The sequence below is a fragment of the Alosa sapidissima genome, chromosome 1 (genome assembly GCF_018492685.1).
Source record: "Alosa sapidissima isolate fAloSap1 chromosome 1, fAloSap1.pri, whole genome shotgun sequence".
NCBI lineage: Eukaryota > Metazoa > Chordata > Actinopteri > Clupeiformes > Clupeidae > Alosa > Alosa sapidissima.
The window spans coordinates 51,071,097-51,095,772 of NC_055957.1; the positions used below are offsets into that span (position 1 = coordinate 51,071,097).

The 24,676-nt window shown below is 44.6% G+C and overlaps 3 protein-coding genes across 3 annotated transcripts; 1 reads left to right on the forward strand and 2 right to left on the reverse strand.

Moving 5' to 3' along the window:
- On the reverse strand, positions 1–1,972 carry LOC121712832 (5-beta-cholestane-3-alpha,7-alpha-diol 12-alpha-hydroxylase-like). The gene has a single exon (XM_042096882.1). The coding sequence runs from the start codon at positions 1,879–1,881 to the stop codon at positions 346–348; it is 1,536 nt and encodes a 511-aa protein (XP_041952816.1). The 5' UTR covers positions 1,882–1,972; the 3' UTR covers positions 1–345.
- A 1,406-nt stretch (positions 1,973–3,378) lies between these two features.
- LOC121712739 (5-beta-cholestane-3-alpha,7-alpha-diol 12-alpha-hydroxylase-like) lies at positions 3,379–13,199 on the forward strand. The gene is made up of 2 exons (XM_042096659.1): positions 3,379–3,392; positions 11,527–13,199. Exon 2 carries the CDS (start codon positions 11,534–11,536, stop codon positions 13,067–13,069), a length of 1,536 nt encoding a protein of 511 aa, XP_041952593.1. The 5' UTR covers positions 3,379–3,392; positions 11,527–11,533; the 3' UTR covers positions 13,070–13,199.
- Positions 13,200–19,197: 5,998 nt separating this feature from the next.
- LOC121707224 lies at positions 19,198–22,717 on the reverse strand. The gene is given in 4 exon segments (XM_042089653.1): positions 19,198–20,795; positions 20,798–21,164; positions 21,264–21,559; positions 21,652–22,717. Coding segments are annotated over 4 exon segments (3,327 nt in total).
- Between the last annotated feature and the right edge of the window lie 1,959 nt (positions 22,718–24,676).

Here is a 24,676-nt window from a genome sequence, read left to right on the forward strand (position 1 = left end):
AATCAAACCAATGGTGATGATTCATAATGATATTAGCAAATACATGACAACCACCAGTATCATTGATACTTGTGGTTTTATGAGCCTTCAACCCTATGAATAAAGTATATACATTTTCTGTAGATTAGTTCTTGGAAATTGCATAGATTGTTTTCATACAACTTAAGACAAAGTTTCATGATGTCAGAATTTCAGCCTGTATCTGTATCAGAAGGGAATGTTTGGGGAATGTCATTCAGACAAAGATATATAATATACAATTTGTTGGATTCAGATCTTAAGAGACAAAATTAATATTATTGTGTTACAAGGTTTCTGAAAACAATTGATCATAAGAAGCACAACTCAGAATTTCAGCCTGTATCTGAAAGAAATGTCTCGGGTGGGCTGCATTGATCCAAAGCCCCAGCGCCTTACATCAATATCAGGCATCTTCTCATCAGGGTCTTTCAACTCAAAGTCAAAATATGAGAGCATGAGGAAGATAAACTGCTTCAGTTCATTGGTGGCAAAAAAGCGCCCTGGACACATGGTGACACCAGCTCCCCAGGGCATGGTGTAGTATTTCACCTTTCTGCCATTTTTGTAGAAATCTGTCTTTCTCACACCATCTGAAGTCAGGAAACGGTCATATTTGAAAGTAGCTGGATCAGGGTGAACCTCTGGATCCATATGCACAGCTGTATAGGGGAAAAGAGCCACTCTGTCTCCCTTCCGGACGCTATACTCACGACCATCAGCCATCTTCAAGGCCATGTCTTGCAGTACAGCGCGGGTGAGGACAGGTGCAGCTGTTAAACGCAAGGTCTCCTCCACAGTGCTGTCTAGGACCGGCGTCTTCAGGAGCATGTCCCTGGTCAGGTCAATGAGGGGTCCTCCACGCTTCACTTCCTGTCCTGTCTCCCGCAGTACCTGCTCCACCTCAGCTCGCACCGCCTTCATGGCTTCAGGATGCTTCATGAGAAAGAGGAGCAGCCAGAAGGCAGAGGGGCCAGTGTTTCCCTGTGACGCCCAAAGAAGCAGGAACATAAATCGGTCTTGCATGCTTTCTTCCATTCCACGTTCAGCTCTTACTTGCTGCTGATCCAGGACCCAACCACTGATGTTGTCTCTGGTACTCACTTTCTGTACTGACAGCATATTCCAGAATAGTCTCTTCAGACGCTCTGCCTCCATCTTCTCATTTGGGCCAAGGACGCCATATGCCAGATTAGGGAACAGCTGGTCATACTTACGGAACTCATGAAACAGTTCATCTGACTCTAGACGATCTGCCTCCTTGGCTTTCTCCAGCCCCTCTGGCTGTGTGGGTGTCTTATTACCAAACAATGTCAGATATCCGGCTCGAAAAACAATGTTGTAGCTGTATTTGAACAGCCCATCTTCCTGCCAGCCATTTTGATGGTCTCGTGAACCAATACTGTGCAGCATGAGATTCTGAAGGTTGCTCATCATGGCTTCAGTCATTACAACTAGCCCGTCACCCATAAGATGCTTGTTGTTGTACTTTTGGAAGTCCTTGTGCCCACTTTCAGGGGTATAATATCCAAAAACCCTTTGAACAAGATGTTTGGCAAACTCATTGAAATCCAGTTTGGCTCTGGCCTCCTTCACCACTGATCCAAATGACAAAGGGTCCATGATGAATGTGAAATATAAACCACCGAGCAGCACTGTAAAGATATCTCCATGTTTTCCTTTCATGCGCTCTAAAAACTTTGCGGTATCTCTTCTGAATTCAAGAACATGTCCCAGCCATGGCAGAGGGCCTTTATCGAGGGGAGGCTCACCGGGACGATGTCGGCGGAAAGCTCCCAGGAGGTATAATCCACCTAGAACAGAGAGTAGCAGAGCAAGCAAAACTGGCAGAATGAAGCCCATAGCTGTTCTCTCGCTTAATCTCTGAGCTACAGTATATGACCTCTTGTTAAAAATCCTCTGAACACGCAGCAGAGCATGTGCTCCTCCCCTTTAGAACAGAGACACTAGTGTTACAATCAAATCATCAGATGACTTATAGGCAGAAATATTTCCATGCTACATTAACCCTTTCAGTTGAAGTTCTTATGTAACATATGACGCAAATCAAAGCGGGAAGGATGCTTTTGGGGTTGAGTCAGTACATGCGTCTTCTTCCAGTAATTGTTATGTAGTCTAACCTCATTGATTGGCCCTAGGCTAATTGCAGTTAACTTTACTTTTAAGATCTTATTGTGGTTATAGTTATGGCTAACTATACTGTTTATTCTAGGTTATATCTTTTTTGTTTGTTGTTGTTTTAGTGTTTTTTTTTTCAGGACACTCTGGGCTACTTAGATCTGGAAAAGTATGATTTGATAATATTTGCATATGTCTTAGGGACCGTTCTTTGTTGAGGGGAGGGTCACCCAACTGTTTTTAGTCTAGGAGGGGGGTCTCCTAACTTTTGTATTCATGAAAACAGCAACATTTCAAAGTGGCTTGCTTTGTGCATATTTTTAGCTCTCAGTCTTCACACTTCAGGCATCCCTCTGCACACCATGTTTATCCTTCATTTCCTTCTTTCTTGCAGGGTAGGGAGTAAAATTAAGGGTTCGAGCTGTGGTTTTTCGAGTGGAGAGACCGAGGGCCATATGTACTAACTTTTTTTCGCCCACTTTAGGCATATTTGATTCGCAACGTGCACATAAAAACAGGCCGCACTGAGGAAAAAGCGCGCGCAGACTGCCTGTCGTGGGAGCTGCGAATGGCTATTTGCGCTTTTCCGTGTCATGCATATGTAATAATAATAATAATAATAATAAAGCTTTATTTGTATAGCACCTTTCATACACAGAATGCAGCTCAAAGTGCTTTACATTTGAAGCATGTAACACAATAATAGTCAGTCAGTCATTATCAATCACTTTCTGGACTTCTTTGCTGTTTATGATATACTCAGCAACATATCAAAAAAAATGATTCATGCATTGATACTAATCTAAGTAATATATTATTTCTATCATAATTTCAGATAGAAACTAGAAAATGTAATTCCAGGGAATTACCATTGCATGTAAATGCAAAAAAGCTGCTGTGTATAACATTATATTACTTACAGTATGATTATTCAGATTACACAGTCTTACAGTATTCTTGAAAACCACTTACTTGGTTAGATGTTAGCTTAGAGTATATGACAGTCAGTAAAAATAAATTGTTAATTCAATATTGATCAACATTCTTTGTTTTAATACAGCAGAATGATACTCAGAATGCACTAATGAACACTTAACAAGCAATGTAAGCTTGAAGTCAAAAAAATTACAGTTGTGTGTGTATATATATATACAGAACTTGATAATGCCAATCATATTATCCTAAGACAGATCTATTTATCAGTGGTAATTCTGAAATGGCAGCAAGAGCTAGAGGTACAGTGGGCATCGCTTTCAAATGACCACTTCATTCGCGCATTACGCGGCGTGAAGCTGCGTGAAGCTTTAGTACCACTTTCAGCCACTGTGCGTCGCTCTGCCACTGTACATCGCTATGCCTGCCTTCCCTTACATAATTGTTGCCGAGAGTAATCCCAGCCTACGAATTCAATAACAAAATAAATCAGGCATAATTAAACATTACCTCGATTTAGGCTACTTGGGTATGGCTTAAGGCTTGACTACACGAAAATCGAAATTTGCTGTCTACATTATTGTCAGTGTTGGGGTTAACGCAACTACGCAAATCAAAACAGTGGTGTGATAATTGAGCCAGTAGAGAAATAACTGTTCAGAATTAATCTGTAGCCTTGGGTAGGCTTCTGCAGAAAACAATGTTGTTGCCGATTTAATACTATCTGGCTACGTTTTTAACAGGCTACGCAATAGAGGCTTAGACAACTATGACCCACGTTTTGGTTTCGTAAATTAATTTGGCCTACTTCTTGACTGCAATGTAGTCAATTGACTGCTTGACATGTCATTTTTATTTTTCTGTACAATAAACAATTACATCTGCTTTATGCCGCAGAATTACATTCATATTTGGCTGACTGCAGACGAGCCACTTCCCTCCCCATATTCCAAGATTAAGATAGTATGAAGTGCTTTTTGTAAAAAAATAGTTAAAACGAATAGCTATTTGCAATTTGACAAAACACTGGTCCTCATTTTGCGAATGCGAGGACGATATGAGCCTGTTGCATTTAGTTAGATGTCTGAGTCACGCATAATGTTTGAAAACCACTGGCTCGTAATCACAATAATTTAACACACGACAGTTGGATAACCTACTTCATCATGTCCCCATGCCTACATTTTTGTGAGTAACATAGAGATCGTTAAAAACAATAAAGTATGGCTCTCCGTTTGGGACATCGAAAACTTATATTTTTAATAGACTACCGTCGAAGATGCTTACTTGCAAAAGTCAGCGGGGGACAATTGAGACACACATTGGATTGTTTTATTACTTGAACACTCCACACTATCCACAGCTGTGGTAGGCCTATCAGGGGCAGGAGGATTACTGTCAGCGCAGGCTTTATATAAAATTCTTCAACAGAAGGCCTCGAATGTTGTCTTGTTTGTGGAGCGCTTTGCTTCGCTTCTGTAATTTCGGCTTCATTGAAAATGAGGGCTTCCCTCAATGACCCTCCGATAATAAATAAAGGTTGAATGAATGAATTAATGCAGGCTTGCCCAAAATAAAGGCATGTGGTTTGCGCAGCCTACAGTAAATAACAGACCCGCCAGAATGTGCGTTATGATGCTTTTTTACGAGCAAGATGTTTTGGTACCCTACGCACACTGCATGTTCTTAAATAACAATGATCATCAGTAATATTCGACCATTAATTTGGGTAAATGGGCAAGCGAGACCACCTTGATTGGCTGATTGGCTGACGATTGTAACGCGGGCATGATTCCAAACACCTCCCTTACGATGATGAGTGACAGGTCTCAGAATGCGTGCGCTACACAAGGACGGAAGATGATGAATAACTGGGGTCGTAGGCTATTCACAAAGGCTTTTATCTTACTACTAGGAGTAGGCTACTCCTAAATCGCACTTAAAGATTTTAGATTGGAGTTTTCTCTTAAAAGTTATTCACAAAGCCTTTCAGACAACTCCTAAACTAGGAGTGAGTCTTCGTGGCTATGGGTGACGTCATTACTCATGCACGAACTTGACTGAAGTGACCACCTTGATTGGCTGACGATTGTAACGCGGGAATTCCAAACACCTCTCTTCCGATGATGACTGACAGGTGACAGGTCGGAGAATGCGTGCGCTACACAAGTAGTGCGAAGGACGGAAGATGATTAATAACTGAATAAAAAGGCCTAGCCTAAATGAATAAAGAGTAAGGCAAAACAAATAGCTTAGTAGCCTAATGAAACATGGGCCTATGGAGCCTACCTTTGCAACATTATTAAATGTATCTGTCACCATATCCCTAGGCTACGTTTGCAAAGAGGAGAACATTTTAATTTGATTCACAATGAAACGTTACATTTCATTTACATGTTAACAATGAGTAGTTTTGGTTGTTGTTGGTGGCGTTATTGCATCCCTTTTATGAATGCAAAATTGTTCCCTTGCGATTGGAAGCTCCTGTTGCGCATAGGCTATTTCAAAACATTGCAACGTAAAATGCCACAAAAAAGCTGTTTATGAATAGGTCTTAGTGAGTTAGGAGTCCTCTCGACTTAAGCTGTCCCAGACTTAGGTGCTACATTTAGGTCTAAAATGCTTCGTGAATTACTTTTTGTGAAAAAATTAGGAGTCCTGAAGTTAGGAGTGACACGCCCATTATTTTTAGGAGTTGCTCCTAAATTCGCCAGTTAGGAGCTACTTTTAGCCTTAAAATTATTTGTGAATACATTTAAAGGTATTGTTCCAATACCCTGAATAAAAAGGCCTAGCCTAAATGAATCAAGGCAAAACAAATAGCCTAGTAGCCCAATGAAACATACGGATTGATGTAGTATCTTTGTAACATTATTAAATTATTCTGTTACTATGCCTACGTTTGCAAAAGAGAACATTTTAATTTGATTCACACTAATGTTACATTTAATTTACATGTTGACAATGATTAGCTTAGTTTTGGTTGTTGTTGGCGGCGTTATTGCATGTTAGTTATGCCTACAATGCAAAATTGCTTCCTCGCGATTGGAAGCTCCTGTAGCTGCATAGGATTTCAAAACCGCAGGTTTGTGAATAGGTCTGTGAGTAAGGAGTCATCTTGACTTCTTTTAAGCTGTCAGAGGTGGGAAGGTGTGATTTTTTGGGGGAAGGGCCGGATTAACTGGGCACAATTGTCTGATGGCCCCCCTTCCCCCCAGCCAACGTGAATCGGGTGGTTAGTTAATAGGCCTATCGTGAAGATTTTTCCTGCCATCTAAGGCACGAGCGCATCTGTGAGGCCAAGCCTCACCAAGTAGATCGTTTGTTTACAACTAACATTCCATTTAATTAAACTGCTTTATAGGCTATGCCGAAATAGTTTTCAACATTTTGAATATTAGTGTCGGGTGAATTGAAATGTTCTCAAAGTAGCCTTATGGCTGAAAGCTGCTTGGGACCCCCCCGTCAAGCAATATAACCATACAAACGCGCTTCCTGCACTCATTGTTTCAAAAGGAGTAATTTTGGCTTTGTCAGAACTGAAGAGCTGTGGACGGCACGGCACGGTATGCCCAATGAAAATAAATTAACGCAACGCAACACAACACAACACAGACCCCGCTTCTCTCGCGTCAGTCACTGACATGAACGAAACACAGAACCCGCTTCTCTCACGGCAGTCACTGACAGTAACCTAGAATAAATGCATGGGGAAAAACACTTCCCCATGACAAAGACATCGTAAAACACTGAAAGTTAATATTTTGTCACTAGCAACATTCATCTGTCCTTTGTCAAATGTATTATGTTCCAAGTAGGCCTACCCTATGCGTAATTCTGCTTCATAAAGTTGAACAAATACATTTGCTTATTTCACAGAAAAATATAAATAGCCAGTCTACAGTGCAGAGTTGGTAAGTTATGGTAGGCCAACCTGCAGTGAACATACAAACAGGGGAAATTATTTCTCTTGCAGCTGAGTAGCCTCAGGTGCGCACGTAGACATAAGGCCGAACATGCAAGCGCCAATGAATCGTGCTCTCACGACAATCGCGCCGTTAAACTTAAATAGGTTAACATCACTCTAAGTTCGCCTTCAAGCAAGGAAAACGATGATTTGAAGACATCTGTTTCGTTGGAAGGGCAAGGGGTAGCAACAGGGCAACACAGAGACAGGCCCGATGGCAGGGCTGTTATGAGAGTATTAAAATATGGGATATTCTACGGGAAAACATTAAAACGGCAAGACAGCGGGGGAAGTTAAAATACGTGATAAACACGGAAAAAGTTGGCATGCATTGTTTCGGTCCCCGTGCACAGGGATTTTTTTGTCATACTATTAATCACATATGATTATTTGTGAAATTGTGTAAACAGGCGCAACACATTTGAAAAGGAAGGACTGGTAGCATGCAAGCTCACGGGAAAGATTGATTTAAGAATGTTATCACAAAGTGTGTGGCTGTGGCGCGGGCGGAAGACAATTGGCAGGGGAGGGTCATGTCTTTTTTAACAATTCTGTCGGAGGGTCATTGAACAATTTCTAGCAGACAAGAGAGGGTCATGCAACTTCCAACTGAAGCACTCAAAATTCCTCCGGTGGCCCCTTCAATAAATAACGACCAGTCCCTAGATTGCTGCTGGGCTATATGTCTTGGTTCTGTTAACAACTCATTGTCAAATGCATAGCCTATCTCGCGGTTGCATCCATTACAAACAAACATGCACTGTGAACGTCTGGGATTGGGGAGAGCACTAAATGCTCTACTGAATAAGCACGAAGTCAAACCTTTAAATGAAAAACACTCTTTAATAATCCAAAAAAATAAACCGCTAATGAAGTAAACTTGACCATCAAAAATCGTTTATCGCTTGTAACTCCGTGATACCAGGACGTAACAGGAAGGCATTTGGCTGAGCAACGGAGGTTAATATGCTCCATGTTTTGTCCAAACTGTCTATCATCGTTGCACTCGGAGAAAACCGGAATGTTTCATTCGTCCCCGTTTCAATCGTCCCGGTTGTACCTACTCAAAACGCAGATAGAACCTTATTATTCTAAGGTAGCGAAATAGCGTTCAGCATGATTCATGCCCAATTAATTCCCCCTGTTAAAGTGTTCGCCTTTGTAGTTTGGTTTCGTGATAGCCTATGATAAACGGCTTATGGCCAAATATGTGAAAACGTTAAAATACAGTAGGCGACAAACCCGGAAAAAGTTGACAGTGATTTTTTCATAATCACTTTGGAGGGTCATAGAAAAATGTATTGCTGGCGAGGGAGGGTCACGTCTTTTTGGACTAATGCTCCCAAAACTCCTCTGGTAGCCCCTTAAATAAATAACGAACAGTCCCTAATGAAGTAAACTTGTGACCATCAAAAATCGTTTATCGCCTGTAACTCCGTGATAACAGGACGTAACAGGAAGGCATTTGGCTGAGCAACGGAGGTTAATACTCTATATTTTGTCCAAATGATGTCTGTCTATCATCGTTGCACTCGGAGAAAACCAGAATGTTTAATTTGTCCTGCGTCTCTACGGCTGCAAACGGGATTCACTCGCAGTTAAACAAAATATTTCTTTATTAGGGCAGAGCAGGCATATTTCTGGCTATTACATTATTTCTAAACCAGTCTGCTAAAGTCTGTAGTGAAGTCTGTGTAGGGTTTTCCAGGCTCCATTTCTTTTTACGAGACACCCTGCTCACTTGAGCCATCTACCGGTTGTTTGGGTTGTTGCAGTGTCTCACTGGAAAAATACAAATTAAAGTCGCGTGATACCGCGTGATCCCACGCGCGGACCGCGAGTGAAGCTGGCCAAATCGAAGCACTGCCCACTGTATCAATTAATTGTAATAAATAGGTCACTTTTGATGGTTATATATACTGAAGAATAAGATTCAGCCCTTCAGATGATTTTAGACAGAATTTAGGTTAGAATCTTTATTTTCACACAGCACAGCTCAGGTTTAAAAACAGAGGTCTAACAGCACAGCTAAGTTTCACAGATGTCACAGCACAGGTATGATTCAAATGTATGCATGCTTATATAGTTGTCGGCATAGTCCTCCTGCAACAATATAATACTCAGAATGTCTCAGTGTAGATCTCAGATCTACGTCTCAGTATAGTTCAAAGGTATGTGCAGATATGTTGATATATGGACACATGTTTTTAGGAATTAATGTTAGTGTTAATGTCAGCGATGTATGGTTGGCAGGATGTGCACACAGACAGGCACACACGTAATGTAATACATGGTCATCACCACACTGGTCTGGTCTGGTTCCTAAAAGACAAAAGCAAACAAGTTATAGAGTTATACCAAAAACAAGGAATGTGTACAATTGTTCAATACAACTTAGATATTTAAGTGAGGTTGTTGTACCATAAATCTGTAATGGTAGTTAAATATATTAGCCTATAGTATTTCACTGCAAACAAAGCAACTTTTTGTGTTTTATTCATTTCTGTTTAAGGATAGTTGATAGCCAAACAGTTTAAAGTAAACAGCTTAAAACACTTTGTAGGCAAAGGGTGTGTTGTTGCTGTTGATAATCATAAACTAAGTCTTAAGGATGGACCATTCTGATATTAAGTATCTTGATAACCAACTACACTATAGCTTACAGCTTGCTAGGTCTGTCATCCACATTTTTTCTACAGATTACGATGTAGGCCTACTCTAGGATGTAGCCTACTACAACTGGGAAGCTTTAATTTATAGGCCAGAATAATGCAGAAATGAGTAGCCTAGGCCAAGTAAACATACTCTGTAGCTATGTAGTGTGTTTTAACAATACTTTGGTCATATGGTCCGTTTCCAAACAGTAAGGTTTTCATCAGGTCCCTTTCCACAGGTTATCAAGAGCCAGATAGTATCCGTACCATATGATAACAATGCTACAATGGTTACATTGCAATGGTTGCTATGTTGGTTGCTAGGTAGGCCGTGGTTTAATATGTTTGACTGGAGGTCAAGTGACAGTTGGAATGGCTGAACAGTTAAAAAGTTGAGTAGTTTAAAGGGTTCAATCAAAGATTCTATAGTTAACTAAGATGAATCATAAGACGATTCACCAATGGAACGAAATGGCACTAGTTCCGGACTCCTAAATAGGCGTGTCAAAACATAAACTTTTCTCTGAATAAGCAATAATAACATATAAATATAATTTTGTATACTATTTTACAGTCATTTCTTTGTGTGTGATGCCAATGAAACACTCTTTCGGACACGGAATGAATAATTTGATTTTGTCCCGTTAACCGAGCTAGCTAACGTTAGCACAGTAAACAGAAAGTGAATGGGAATGTTCGCTAGCTAGCTAGCAGCTTAGGACTTTGGTTAAACTTATATATTGTTGCAAACAAACCTGAAATAACATACATTCAGCAACGTTGTGGTAGTCTACTAGTTCTAGCAAAAAATATTTTTCCGTTGTGGTAGTCTACTAGTTCTAGCAAAAAATAGATTTCCTGCATTAAGTAACTATAAATGATATATGCTGTATTCTTTCAGAGAAAAATAAGGAGAAAAAAGGAGAATTTATTCCTCCTTTGGTGCCCACTCTCTATTGTAATATCTTCCACCTTAAATGGTATGGAAAAGTCCCAGTACAATTCCACAACAACAAGCAAATAAGTGGTTTGCTGTCCAAACGATATCCAATCAGTACAGTCAATCTGATAAGCCCCTTTCAAAATCCTTCCTCTTGTTACTTTCCTCAAGAAGGTTATGTTTTCAGGTCTATTGTTTTATAAGCAGGATTGCACAAAACAACTTTTTTTAAAGACCATTTAATTTATCTCCTAAACGGGTTAATGTCTATGTTGCTTGAAATGTAATCTGGAAAGCTGTTAAACTAAAATAACATGGAGGAGATTGATGTACAAATATCTTTTAATGATAAGGTTGCTGTAAATTCCACAGACATTAGTTGTGTTTAATCATTGACTGTGGCATCATTTATCACGTCACTGATCTGTGTCTGTAACATCACAACCTTTATCCTCGTGTGAGTGAGAAGGCCTAACTTACAATGATAAACAAACTCCTCTTAGGCAATCCTGTCATTTGCCAAAAGGGGAGGAATAAAAGCTGTGATATTTGAGAGAACTTTTACTGATAATTCATTATAATTCAGAAGGAATTGGAGGAGGTGGACAAGAGAACAGCTATGGGCTTGATTCTGCCAGTTTTGCTGACTCAACCCCAAAAGCATCCTTCCCGCTTTGATTTGCGTCACATGTTACGTAAGAACTTCAACTGAAAGGGTTAATGCAGCATGGAAATATTTCTGCCTATAAGTCATCTGATGATTTGATTGTAACACTAGTGTTTCTGTTCTAAAGGGGAGGAGCACATGCTCTGCTGCGTGTTCAGAGGATTTTTAACAAGAGGTCATATACTGTAGCTCAGAGATTAAGTGAGAGAACAGCTATGGGCTTCATTCTGCCAGTTTTGTTTGCTCTGCTACTCTCTGTTCTAGGTGGATTATACCTCCTGGGAGCTTTCCGCCGACATCGTCCCGGTGAGCCTCCCCTCGATAAAGGCCCTCTGCCATGGCTGGGACATGTTCTTGAATTCAGAAGAGATACCGCAAAGTTTTTAGAGCGCATGAAAGGAAAACATGGAGATATCTTTACAGTGCTGCTCGGTGGTTTATATTTCACATTCATCATGGACCCTTTGTCATTTGGATCAGTGGTGAAGGAGGCCAGAGCCAAACTGGATTTCAATGAGTTTGCCAAACATCTTGTTCAAAGGGTTTTTGGATATTATACCCCTGAAAGTGGGCACAAGGACTTCCAAAAGTACAACAACAAGCATCTTATGGGTGACGGGCTAGTTGTAATGACTGAAGCCATGATGAGCAACCTTCAGAATCTCATGCTGCACAGTATTGGTTCACGAGACCATCAAAATGGCTGGCAGGAAGATGGGCTGTTCAAATACAGCTACAACATTGTTTTTCGAGCCGGATATCTGGCATTGTTTGGTAATAAGACACCCACACAGCCAGAGGGGCTGGAGAAAGCCAAGGAGGCAGATCGTCTAGAGTCAGATGAACTGTTTCATGAGTTCCGTAAGTATGACCAGCTGTTCCCTAATCTGGCATATGGAGTCCTTGCCCCCAGTGAGAAGATGGAGGCAGAGCGTCTGAAGAGACTATTCTGGAATATGCTGTCAGTACAGAAAGTGAGTACCAGAGACAACATCAGCAGTTGGATCCTGGATCAGCAGCGAGTAAAAGCTGAACGTGGAATGGAAGAAAGCATGCAAGACCGATTTATGTTCCTGCTTCTTTGGGCGTCACAGGGAAACACTGGCCCCTCTGCCTTCTGGCTGCTCCTCTTTCTCATGAAGCATCCTGAAGCCATGAAGGCGGTGCGAGCTGAAGTGGAGCAGGTACTGCGGGAGACAGGACAGGAAGTGAAGCGTGGAGGACCCCTCATTGACCTGACCAGGGACATGCTCCTGAAGACGCCGGTCCTAGACAGCACTGTGGAGGAGACCTTGCGTTTAACAGCTGCACCTGTCCTCACCCGCGCTGTACTGCAAGACATGGCCTTGAAGATGGCTGATGGTCGTGAGTATAGCGTCCGGAAGGGAGACAGAGTGGCTCTTTTCCCCTATACAGCTGTGCATATGGATCCAGAGGTTCACCCTGATCCAGCTACTTTCAAATATGACCGTTTCCTGACTTCAGATGGTGTGAAAAAGACAGATTTCTACAAAAATGGCAGAAAGGTGAAATACTACACCATGCCCTGGGGAACTGGTGTCAGCATATGTCCAGGGCGCTTTTTTGCCACCAATGAACTGAAGCAGTTTATCTTCCTCATGCTGTCATATTTTGACTTTGAGCTGAAAGACCCTGATGAGAAGATGCCTGATATTGATGTAAGGCGTTTTGGCTTTGTGTCACTGCATCCCACCCAAGACATTACCTTCAGATACAGGCTGAAATTCTGACATACAGAGTCATAAGTTGCTTGACAACAATGTATAGATCTTCAAGAATTACAGCACATTCATACAATACATGCATTCATATAATGTAATTGAAATCACACACACATACACATATATCTGTATCAATCATTGCCAGTGTTACATTCAAAAATTCAATAAAGTAAACAAATTCTACAAAAAAGTTATTATTGTCTTTTTTTGCTTGAAAAGAACAAAGAAATAGGCGTTCGTGAACCTTTTATTTATTGGTCTTTGCATTTATCCCAGTCCGTAAATTAGTGAAACACGCAGTGAGGTGAAGCACACACTAATCCCAGCGCAGTGAGCTGCCTGCTACAACAGCGGCGCTCGGGTGGGGTGATTGAGGGGTTAGGTGCCTTGCTCAAGGGCACTTCAGCCGTGCCTACTGGTCGGGGTTCGAACCAGCAACCCTCCGGTTACAAGTCCGAAGCGGTAACCAGTAGGCCATGGCTGCCCCAATAGTATGTGTCATACCATTGCAAAAAAATTCTAAATTGTTGGCTTGTAGTCTTGGGAATATTGCAGGCCATTAACAAATGTAATTTTATGTAATTTTTTCACAACATTTACTATCTCTATATTACAATCCAGTTTTCTACTGTTTTATTTAACCCTGCCACATGTAACCTTTTCAGTTAGGTGTTTGTGGTCATTTATAACATTTTAGCCACACAAACATTAAAGGACACGGAATCTGGCATATGTCACTTTGCTGTATATTATTTTACAGTGTGTTGCAACAATTGGAGCCGGTATATTAAAAGTTACTCCAGAAATTAAAGTTTTATTGATAAACTAGAGGAGCACAACTCGGCCAGCATGGTGCTCAGCCAGCAGACCAGCAAACGTCAGAAAAGGCCCAATGTTGCTATAGTACAATCAGAAGATGCAAACAAATTATATTATGTTATTGGTCTTATTTGGGCATATTAGAATTCCCTGAGCCGGTCCTCAGATCCACCCCAAGATCTAATGGGTTCTTCAATGGGTTGGAGTGGAAAAGACAAATCCTTCTCATAAGCTAAGTGTGGCATTAACTGAGCATGCATGGCTGGTGTGTCATCAAACCCTTGATCCTGCTGATTATATCTCATGCAGGGACACGTCCTAGAAGCGTTATCTCAGAATGTACTGGAGTGTTTTAGACAGAGATGATTAAATGAGTACATCCAGTCAGTGAGAAATTGTTTCATACGACACTAGTTTAAAATACCATGTCCTCTATATCATTGGTTTCCAAAGACTGGGTCGCGACCCACAGGTGGGTCGCAGGAGATTTTATTTAGGTCGCCAGCACAATTTATGTTGTGTAATAGGCCTAGCTTACCAGGCCATTTAACCAGGAAAGCTATCAGTTTTCTATTAGGATATAGTTTGTTTACCACAGTGACGGCCCTAACAGTTCTGACACTGGGGGCGAATGCGTCACAGAGGGGGCAGCGTGCATCTCACTCGCAAAAGGAAACATTTCTGTGGGGTGCCTGCTATGGACCTCGCAGTTGCAAAATGCAAGGGACATGAATCAGCATGAACATTAACGGACATGAATCAGCATGAACATTAACGGACAGCTTCCATTGACCGATTAAAATCTAGTTACCATGCTGTCAACTAAAGCAGACATCCGTATACCGGGCATGGCTATTCAATTTGCGTCATAGGCTGATAGTTTCAATTGTAGATCTCTTTGTAGAATTGTAGAATCTTTAAAGTTAAAGGAGAATTCCGGTGTGATATTGACCTGAAGTGTGTTGAAACATGATACCGAGTATGAACGTATGTCTCATAGCTCACCTCGGCTTGTCCCCTGCACTCAGAAATCTGGCGCTAGTTAGCCAATGCTACCAACAGTGTTTCGTTGCGGTGCCTCGGGCATCGGCCTAGCCATGCAAATAAATCACTGTTTTACACCATTTACGAGGCTGGGGGGGGAGGGGGATATAAAAGTTTGAGAACCTGTGGCCTTAAACAATATTGGTGGTTGCATGTTAGATCTGAAGTGAAATGGGTCGCGATGGTCTGTCATTTTTAAAAAGTGGGTCCCCAGAAAAAAAGTTTGGGAAACAATGCTCTATATCATAATAGTGATTTACATTTGCCTGGCACTTAATGGCTTTATAGTCCAGTATATCAGGGAATAGGCAATAAAGAGTCAGAATTCCCTTGATCTTGTCTGACACACTAACTACTAACTAAAAGTGTTAATTAAAAGTAGCAATATATTTAGGCATGTTGGAAACTAGTTTATTCATCTCAACAAACACACAGATACAAGGAAGATGTAGGCTAAGACTTACACTTTACTGTATAACAAATATAGAATCATAAAACTATTATACGACTATATATAGAAAAACTAGATGTACTGCAGAGCGGTACAAAATATGACCGCCGCCCAGTCCAGCACATTTTTTCCACAAAAATAAATTACGCTGAAAGGCCTATATGATTCTAACTGTCTTATGCATTATCCACACTCAATTCTCACTGGTATCTGCTAGACAACAAGTACCAAAACATGATTAGTTCATAGATTTCACATGTAAAATTCATTTTATACAACCCCACCCCCATCTTGCCTGTTCATAATTCTGAGAAATTCTTGAATTGTGTGCATGTGTGCGTGTACACGTTTATGTTTATGTGTGTGGGTGTGTGTGCGTGCTTGTGTGTTTGCCTGCGTATGTGTGTTTGTGCATGTGCATGCATGCGTACATACTGTATGTCTACTGTGTGAGTATGTGTCATACGTATGATTGCTGTGAATGTATGTGTGTGCGTGTGTATCAGTTTATGCACATGTGTGCACATGGAATGGGTTAACATGACCCCTGGAGGCAAACATACGGAAAACATTGGTCATCCTAGGCCCTACGGTTCTCAAGATATTAACAGAAAACTGTGTCTGCCCTACCCTCCTTTCGGGGGGTCCAGTACAGCGGGGGGGCTACAGATCGTTCCATGCTATCCATGTGGGGTTACATGCCCACCAAGTTTCGTGTACCCCGGTCTTTCAGTGTCCCGGGAATCCTTGTTGGTGTACGGTCACTAAATGTACACATAAATTATTTTATTGTAAGGCCCCCCATGAACAAAAGTCCACAAGACTTGGCATGCATTCGGAGGGTGTCATAATGATCCTACACTTTAAATTTCGTGCAATTTTGACCATGTCAGCCAGAGATATTGTGATGAAAACACCTAATTTTTTGCTTTTTAATTTTTAACTAGGTGGCGCTATACATGAAATAAGTGGTAATGGGATGGGTTGACATGCCCCCTTAAGACCAACATACAAAAAAAAGGTGGACCTCCTAGGCCCTACGGTTCTCGAGATATTCACAGAAAACTGTCTCCGGCCACCTACAGGCCAGTTGGTGTATAGTAACATAAATTAATTTATTGTGTGGCCCCCCATGAACGGAATTCCACGAAACTTGGCGTGCATTCAGAGGGTGTCATAATGATCTTACACTTCCAATTTCGTGCAGTTTTGACTATGTTAGGTCACAGATACCTGCGATTACAACACCTCATTTTTACTTTTTTGTTTTTAACTAGGTGGCGCTATACATGAAATGAGTGGTTATGGAATGGGTTGACATGGCCACTTGAGATCAACATACAAAAAAAAAATGGTCCTCCTAAACCTTACGGTTCTCGAGATATTCACAGAAAACTGTGTCTGCCCTACCCTCCTTTCAGGGGTGCAGTCCAGTGGGGGGGCTACAGATCAAAATGAAAAACGATGGTTCCATGCTATCCATATGGGGTTACATGCCCACCAAGTTTCGTCTACCCCGGTCTTTCAGTGTCCCGGGAATCCTTGACGGAAATTTGGACATGCGAAAAATAACCTTTATGACCGCCGCATAATTAATTAATCATAATTAATAGCATAATAAAATTAGATTAAAGATATACTCAGCTGTACAATTGAAAGTAGAATGTGCAATAAGCAGTGTGTCAATAGGACAGGCCCGTAAGACACAACTACTCCCTGGGTAACTACCTCATGCATTTATTATCAAGGGCTTTTGCAGAGGTGTGACTTCCTGCATGACAAACCCAATGGACATTTCAAAAGACTGTAAGGTCATGCCACGTTGTACAAAATCATGGTTTTCACTTTTAAATCATGTAAAAACAGTGTTTGCTCCTAAGTAATCTTGGAATGAAAAGGTTACCCCAGACCATGAGAAACTGGGAGACATATGGCACCTGTCCCACCAGTTGGTCTGTAAAGGCTTGACATGTAAAACTGGCAGTTTGTATTACACTGTAGACCACTTTAGCATGCATCTACAATATAGTTTCCAAAGAAAAGATTGAAAGTGTATTTTCACTTTTCATTAGTGGTTGTTGGTTATAAATGGCCACACCAAACCAATTACAGTTTACTGCTTAAACCCTAAACCGTGATTCTTATAGCACAATTTCTAAAACTGTTAATACTTATAGCAAAACTACTCACTGAGTTTGCAAAACTAAAAGCACAAACACTGCTTTTCACTCAGTTTGCAATTTTGTGACACACACTTTGCAAAACTGTAAGTACAATTCACTGCACACAGCAATCTTTGCGGAACTGTAAACACAACTCAATGCTTTACACTCAATGCTTTACACTCAATGGACTTTGCCTCTTTGACTTGTGATGACTTGACACGTGTCTCGAATCAAAAACTTAAGGTTACTCACGTAACCCCGGTTCTCTGATAGCATGAGTGAGGTATATCACTATGGGACACGCCCCCTCGCGAGTTCCCCAGAAGCCATTATTTCATTACGCCAGCCACCATTGGCTGGACGACTGACGTATGCGACGTGGAGGAGGTACTTCCTCCTCCCTTATATTCTACGGCGCAACGTCATTGCTTCAGTCTAGCTAACCAACCTCTTCTCGCCACCGGCAAGGAGGGTGGTCTGGTGAGATACCTCACTCATGCTATCAGAGAACCGGGGTTACGTGAGTAACCTTAAGTTCTCTTTCAAGCATTCATTCGGTATCTCACTATGGGATATCGTGACTCCCGGATTGCCAGACAAGCTTGCGATCCCCAACAACATCAGCGCCCCCGGCGTCCCAGTGCCTAACACTGAATGTGCCAAAGTCGGGGCAGTGACATCAAGTCTGTAAAACCTGACAAACGTTGTCGGGTTTGCCCAACACGCTGCCAAGCATACATCCTCTATGGGGAAGCCCTGAAATAAAGCCCATGATGTCGACATTCCTCGAGTGGAATGGGCTCGTAAACTGACTGGGGGTTGTAACCCCTTAGTCGTATAGGCCAGGGCAATAGCCGCCACAATCCATTGTGATAGACGCTGCTTAGTGAGCGGTCTACCCAGATGTGACTTTGCACAAGACACAAACAGCTGTTCCGTTTTCCTTAACTCCGCTGTTTTGTCCACGTACGCACGCAACGCCCTGACCGGACAGAGCGCATTCAGCCGCTCCTGCTCCGGGGAGGCGAAAGGCGGTGGGTTAAACGCAAATAGTTCAATCGGCCGACACGACAGTGACGGGTTGAAAACCTTCGGAATGAACGCTGGGTTGGGTTTTACTACAACCCTCGAGTCACCCGGGAAAAATTGCATACAGGCTGTATTCACAGATAGGGCATGAATATCGCTTACGCGTTTAGCCGTAGCCGAAGCCACCAACAAAGCCGTCTTGAGTGAGAGCACTTTAAGATCCAACTGTTGTAATGGCTCGAAGGGAGGGCGAGACAGAACATCCAAAACCATCGGCAGATCCCATGAAGGGGCCAGTGGTTTAGAAACCGGGCGGAGGCGTCGAGCCCCTTTCATAAATTGACGTATGAGAGGGTGCTGGCCCGCTGTTTTGTCCCCAAAGCCTACATGGCAGGCCGAGATGGCAGCCAGGTAAACTTTGACAGTGGAGAAGGACTTGTTTTTATCCAGTAAGTCTTGCAGAAACGTAAGGATAACGTCCACAGAGCACTGGAAGGCTATCGTCCCTGTTTTAATACACCAGTCATTAAATACACGCCATTTGCTATCATACAACGTCCTAGTTGATGACACCCTAGCGCTCTGAATGGTCGCTATGACATTGCAGGGCAGTCCTACAGCTGTCAGATTCAGCCTTTCACGGGCCAGACCCAGAGGGCCAGGCGCTCTGGATGAGGGTGAAATATTTCCCCGTTCGCTTGGGACAGCAGGTCCCTGCGGGGGGGCAGCGGCCACGGTGGGGAGTGGAGTAACGGGATTATTTCTGCTAGCCAGGGTTTCCCTGGCCAGCGTGGGGCTACGAGAATGAGTGAGAGGCTCTGTTCCCGCACCCTGGCGAGCGTTGGAGTGATCAGTTCCAACGGAGGGAAGGCATAGAGCAGGACGTGTGGCCACTGGTGTGCCAAAGCATCTATCCCTAACGGGGCTTTCTGATCGCGCAGAGAGAAAAACATCGGACATTGCGCATTCTCCTCTGAGGCGAATAAGTCCACTTTCGCTCGACCCGTTCGCAACCAGATTTGAGCCACCACATCGCTGTGGAGTTTCCAGTCTCCGTAGCGGGGGTTGCCCCTGGATAATAAATCTGCACCCAAATTCAATACACCGGGGACGTGTGTGGCTTTTAACGACAGGAGCCGTGTGCTGCTCCATAAGATCAGTCTGTGTGCCAAAGTGTGCATATGACGAGACCTCAGTCCCCCCTGCTTGTTGACATAGGCCACCACAGTGGTGTTGTCTGTTCTGACCAAGACATGATGCCCTCTCAGGATGGGCAGAAAATGTCTGAGTGCGAGCCAAACCGCCATCAGTTCTAGACGGTTTATGTGCAAAGATTGCATGTGTGAGTCCCACACCCCGTTTATCGACCTGCCCTCGTGAGTAGCTCCCCAGCCGCTCAGCGAGGCATCCGTCGTCACTACTTTCCTGTGTAGGACAGCACCCATCGTAGTTCCCTCTGTGAGGAAGAGTGGGCGTTTCCAGGGCCTTAGCGCAGCGCAGCAGGCTGCTGAGATTGCGACAGGGCGATGGCAGTGACGCGAGGGATTCAATCCCAGCAACGCCACCCATCGCTGAACAGCCCTCATGTATAAACGGCCGAGGGGAACGACCACCAAGGCTGACGCCATGAGGCCCAGGAGTCTGAGGCAGACCCTGAATTTCACAGTAGCCCCCCTGCGGAAAAGCGTGAGGCATGCGCGGAACGCTTTGACTCGTTCCGCTGACAGGCGCGCTCTGAATGAGACGGAGTTTAGAGACAGCCCTATGAAGGTGGTGATCTGACACGGGCGCAGCACGCTTTTCTCCCAGTTTAATCTGAAGCCTAGTAACAACAGGTGCTCCGTTAGGAGAGCCGTGTGCTGCTGCGCTTCCTGGTATGAGTGCGCGGCCACCAGCCAGTCGTCGATAAAAGTAGCCAGACGTAAACCTTTTTCCCGGAGCGGCGCAATAGCCGCTTCGGTGACCTTGACGAAGACTCTGGGGCTGAGCGCAAGGCCAAATGGGAGGGCAAGCCACTCGTAGGCCACACCTCGAAAGGCAAACCTGAGGAACTTTCTGTGGGGCGGATAGATCGGGACGTGTAGGAACGCATTGGTCAGATCCACTGAGGTGAACCAATCGCCCGGGCGCACGAAGCGCATTAATGCGTCGTTGGTTGGCATCCTGAACCTGTACTTTCTTAGGTATCTGTTCAGTGCACGCAGGTCCAATATCGGGCGCAAGCCCCCCCCCCTTTCTTTGGGACCAGAAAATACCTTGAGTAAAAACCGTGACGGCTTTGCTCGAAGGGGACTACCCTGATCGCTTGTTTGTTTAACAGGGAAATTATTTCCCCCTGTAAAACATGGGAAGATTCCCCTGTAGCGTGGGATTGTACAATCCCATTGAACGGGGGTGGGGGTGTAGCGAACTGTAGGCGGTAGCCTTTCGCTATAATCTTTATCATCCAGTCTGACTTCACTTGCATCCGCCAGTACTGGATGCGCTCGGTCAGTGGCGAAATGACGCCATCTAGTGGCGCTAACTGGCGCGACCGAGCTGGCGTGGGCTGCAACGCTAGCGTTGCCCATCGCCCCCGGTGGAGCTTTGGCTCCGCCTGGTTGCGTTATTAGGGAGTGATTGCACGCCATTGCCACTGAACATGGCTTGTGACTTTTGTTCATTTGACAATTTTTTGCATTCTTTTGACGGATACACCCTCGGCCCGGCTGCGCACCGAAACATTTATTTTTGAAGGGGGGCACTGGTGTGTGCTTGTGAGACTCTGTTGGGGCTCGAACTGGCACTCCAGGTCTCTTCTCCGCTTCAGTGGGCTGTGAACTGCGAGCGCCTCTGTGGCCTCTGCACGCCTCTTGGGGGGCAGTGAACATGCCTCTTTGAACAGGCCCAGGAACGGGGCCGGTGTGAGTCGAGGAGGGGGGAGCGTCTGACTGGATCCGTCCCCCCTCGCCTGCAAGGCGCGTACTAGGCGCGCTTCTTCTTCCTCGCTCCCTGCGCGGGTGGGGGGTTTTGCTGACCTCCCTGTGTCGCGTTAGGGTTAAAGGGCTTTTTAACCCAGGCACCTTTGAGCTCGGGGGTCTTACCAAGGCTCTGAGTGGCAGTCTGGGTCGGGAGCTGACGTCTCGGTATCCGGTACTGCGGCGGGCGTGCCGCTGCCTCGGAGAACGTCTGTCTGGGTGCTTTGGGAGCGGGGGCTTGTGCCTTTCTGGGGAGGCACAGCTGCAGCGCTTCACCGTCCCGTTTCTTTTCCTCACACCGCTTTTGCATAGTGGCCACGGCTGGTCCAAAGAGGCCTTTGGGGTCCACGGGCACATCTAGCAGCTGGGTCTTCTCCTTGTGGGAGAGGCTGGAGAGGTTGAGCCAGCTCTCTCTCTCTTGAGAGACCATGAGGGCCATAGCCCGTCCCGCCGTTTGCACCGCACACCTGTGTAGCCGTAGGCAGAGGTCTGTGACCACACACATTTTGTCCCACACAGCTGGCTGGTTGGGGGCGGACGAGAAGTCTTCCTCCAGCTCGGCTTGGTAGGCCATGAGCAGAGATGAGGCGTTGAGAGCTCTCACCGCCGACACCACTGCTTTGTAGCTTTTTTCAGTCACGGCGGACTGGAAATTGTCGGCTTTGGAGGGGAATGCGGATCCCGAGGGGGTCATCGCAGACTTCTGGGTGGGGTGGAGATGGGAGGCCAGGAGCGGTTCGACAGGGGGCAGATGGGAGAATCCACTGCTTTCCATGTCTGGCCATTCCAGCGCCGCGAGCCCTTGAGCCGGGTTTTTCGCTGAGAATGGGCTGCTCCATGAGCGTGTGGCTTCCTCGAGGCACTCGGGGAAGACGGGCAGTAGTTGTCTGGTGGAGCTTTTAGCCTTCGGGAGCCTCTTTCCCTCGTAGCGAGAGGACACGGTCTCCTTCTGGGCCTCAGGCCAGGGAACGCCGAGCTTTGCAGCTGCTCTCTTGCAGACGTCGTGAAGGCCCACGCTTGCGGCTTCATCAGCCTCAGTGGCGGTGCTATCACTTCTCACGCCGCTCGGGCGAGCAGCCTGAGTGGCTGGGATGAATAAGTTGTCGCCATCCTCATCCCCCAGGGATAGTAGGTCGACGGAGTCATCCTCTGAGATGAGTTCAACTTCGCCAGTCGCACCTAGCATCCCCATTGGGCTGTCTTCGGTGTCGGATATAGGCGATAGAGCGTCGAGCTGGTCACCCCAGCTAGCGCCCAGTTCTCCAGCGCCGGTCGGCTCCTGGGAAAGGGTTGCTGACTCAAGGGGAGGGAGGTCATCCGCTCCTAGCATGGGGTCGTCGTCGGTGAGACTAGCTAGGCGTGCTAGCCTAGGTCGGTGAGACCGGAGGGAAAGTCGGGCGCAGTGTTCACACACTTCCGGGGATGTTAACGTGGTCTGGGCGTGTTGCAGCCCCAGACACGCGGCACACACCTGGTGGGTGTCAGCGGCCGAAATCTTGTTCCCACACAAACACATCCTAGCCGGGGCTTTGCACTTCTTTGCGGGGAGGGGGGGCACTGGCGTCGACATGTTGTTTCGCTACTGTTTGAGGACAGGCTAGCGGTTGCTACTGTTTGGTGACAGACTAGCTTTGGAGCTACTGTATGGAGACAGACTAGCTTTGGGGTTTGTAGGCTACTGTTTGGAGACAGGCTAGCGGGCTACTGTTTGGAGACAGGCTAGCATGCTACTGTTTGGCGACAGGCTAGCAAGGGAGAGGCTACTGTTTGGCGACAGGCTAGCCAAGTCCAAACCAGTGCTCTTCGAAGATGAAGCGGCGTTAAGGTAGCGTTCGGGGACCGAGTCGTTACCTCGCTCAATGAACAGTTAAGCCACCAAGCCACAGCACCTGTATACGAGAGAGCAAGCCTCTGGGGGCGAGAAGAGGTTTTAGACTGAAGCAATGACGTTGCGCCGTAGAATATAAGGGAGGAGGAAGTACCTCCTCCACGTCGCATACGTCAGTCGTCCAGCCAATGGTGGCTGGCGTAATGAAATAATGGCTTCTGGGGAACTCGCGAGGGGGCGTGTCCCATAGTGAGATACCGAATGAATGCTTGAAAGAGAACTAAATTTCCTGATCGTGGACCAGTCACCCCAGAGACGCTTTCCCTCCGCGACTAAAAAAAAAAATTAAAAATAAAAATAGCGGAGACAAGTGGCCAGAGCACAGTTCAGTGCTGCCGCTACCCCCACACGCGTTACGCACTGTGTGTAGGGCACCAAGACCGAGGAAGGACCAACATTTAGCCAATAAATAGTAGCTTTACTGCAAACTGATTTGCACTCGTTAGAGAACGTTTAATGTTAAAATGCACCAACAGCATGTTACATAAAGATGAACATAAAGATGATACTTTTCGAGACCTCTCCATGAAGATCCAAATTGAACTTATGCTAGCCTACTGCATTTAATTGAGAACGCATCTAAGCATGCACGAGAGGGAGAGAAAACGAGTAGGTTCCAGCTGGCTTGTCATTGTTGATGATAATTGATATTTTCTTTTAAAAATATAAAAAACGTATAAAAGGAAATCGTGAAGGCAACAAACGAGATTAGAGGAGATTGCGAATTTATCCGGTTCTCACTAGCCTACTGTTATAAACTATGAGATCCAGGTCACTATGACATACTAGCTGCACTCACTGTGATTTGGAAAGTGGACAAGAATATGAAGAGTTGTCTTTGCCTTTGTGTAATGGAACTGGTGACTCTTAAAGTATTCTATAATTTATTTACATGAAGCACATGATATGCCGATTGAAACGCATTCCACTTAGCTACTGTAGCTAGGTGGCTACTGGCTACCAGGCTCATAGGCTAATTCACTTTTAATTGCAAACAGAAAATGTCAAGCAAGCGTCATGTCATACATGCTTCTCTTTCCAAAGAAATGAAAGCTGTTTGTGCCAACTTAATATCATGCTTATCATTGTTAATATTGTGCTATACATGTGGCACAAACAATGTTTGAGTTTTGTGGACTAGCCATAGGCTGAATGGAGCTGGTAAAAAAAGATCATTATGAGAACGTGTGGTGTGGACAGTGGCACAATGGGCTTAAAGTGACAGTGCTCATTACAGTGGGCTCCACAATTTGGGAAAACAAT

Bases quoted from the DNA above. Each gene is read 5' to 3' on its own strand.
- LOC121712832 (XM_042096882.1), bottom strand. From the start codon at position 1,881: ATGGGCTTCATTCTGCCAGTTTTGCTTGCTCTGCTACTCTCTGTTCTA.
- LOC121712739 (XM_042096659.1), top strand. From the start codon at position 11,534: ATGGGCTTCATTCTGCCAGTTTTGTTTGCTCTGCTACTCTCTGTTCTA.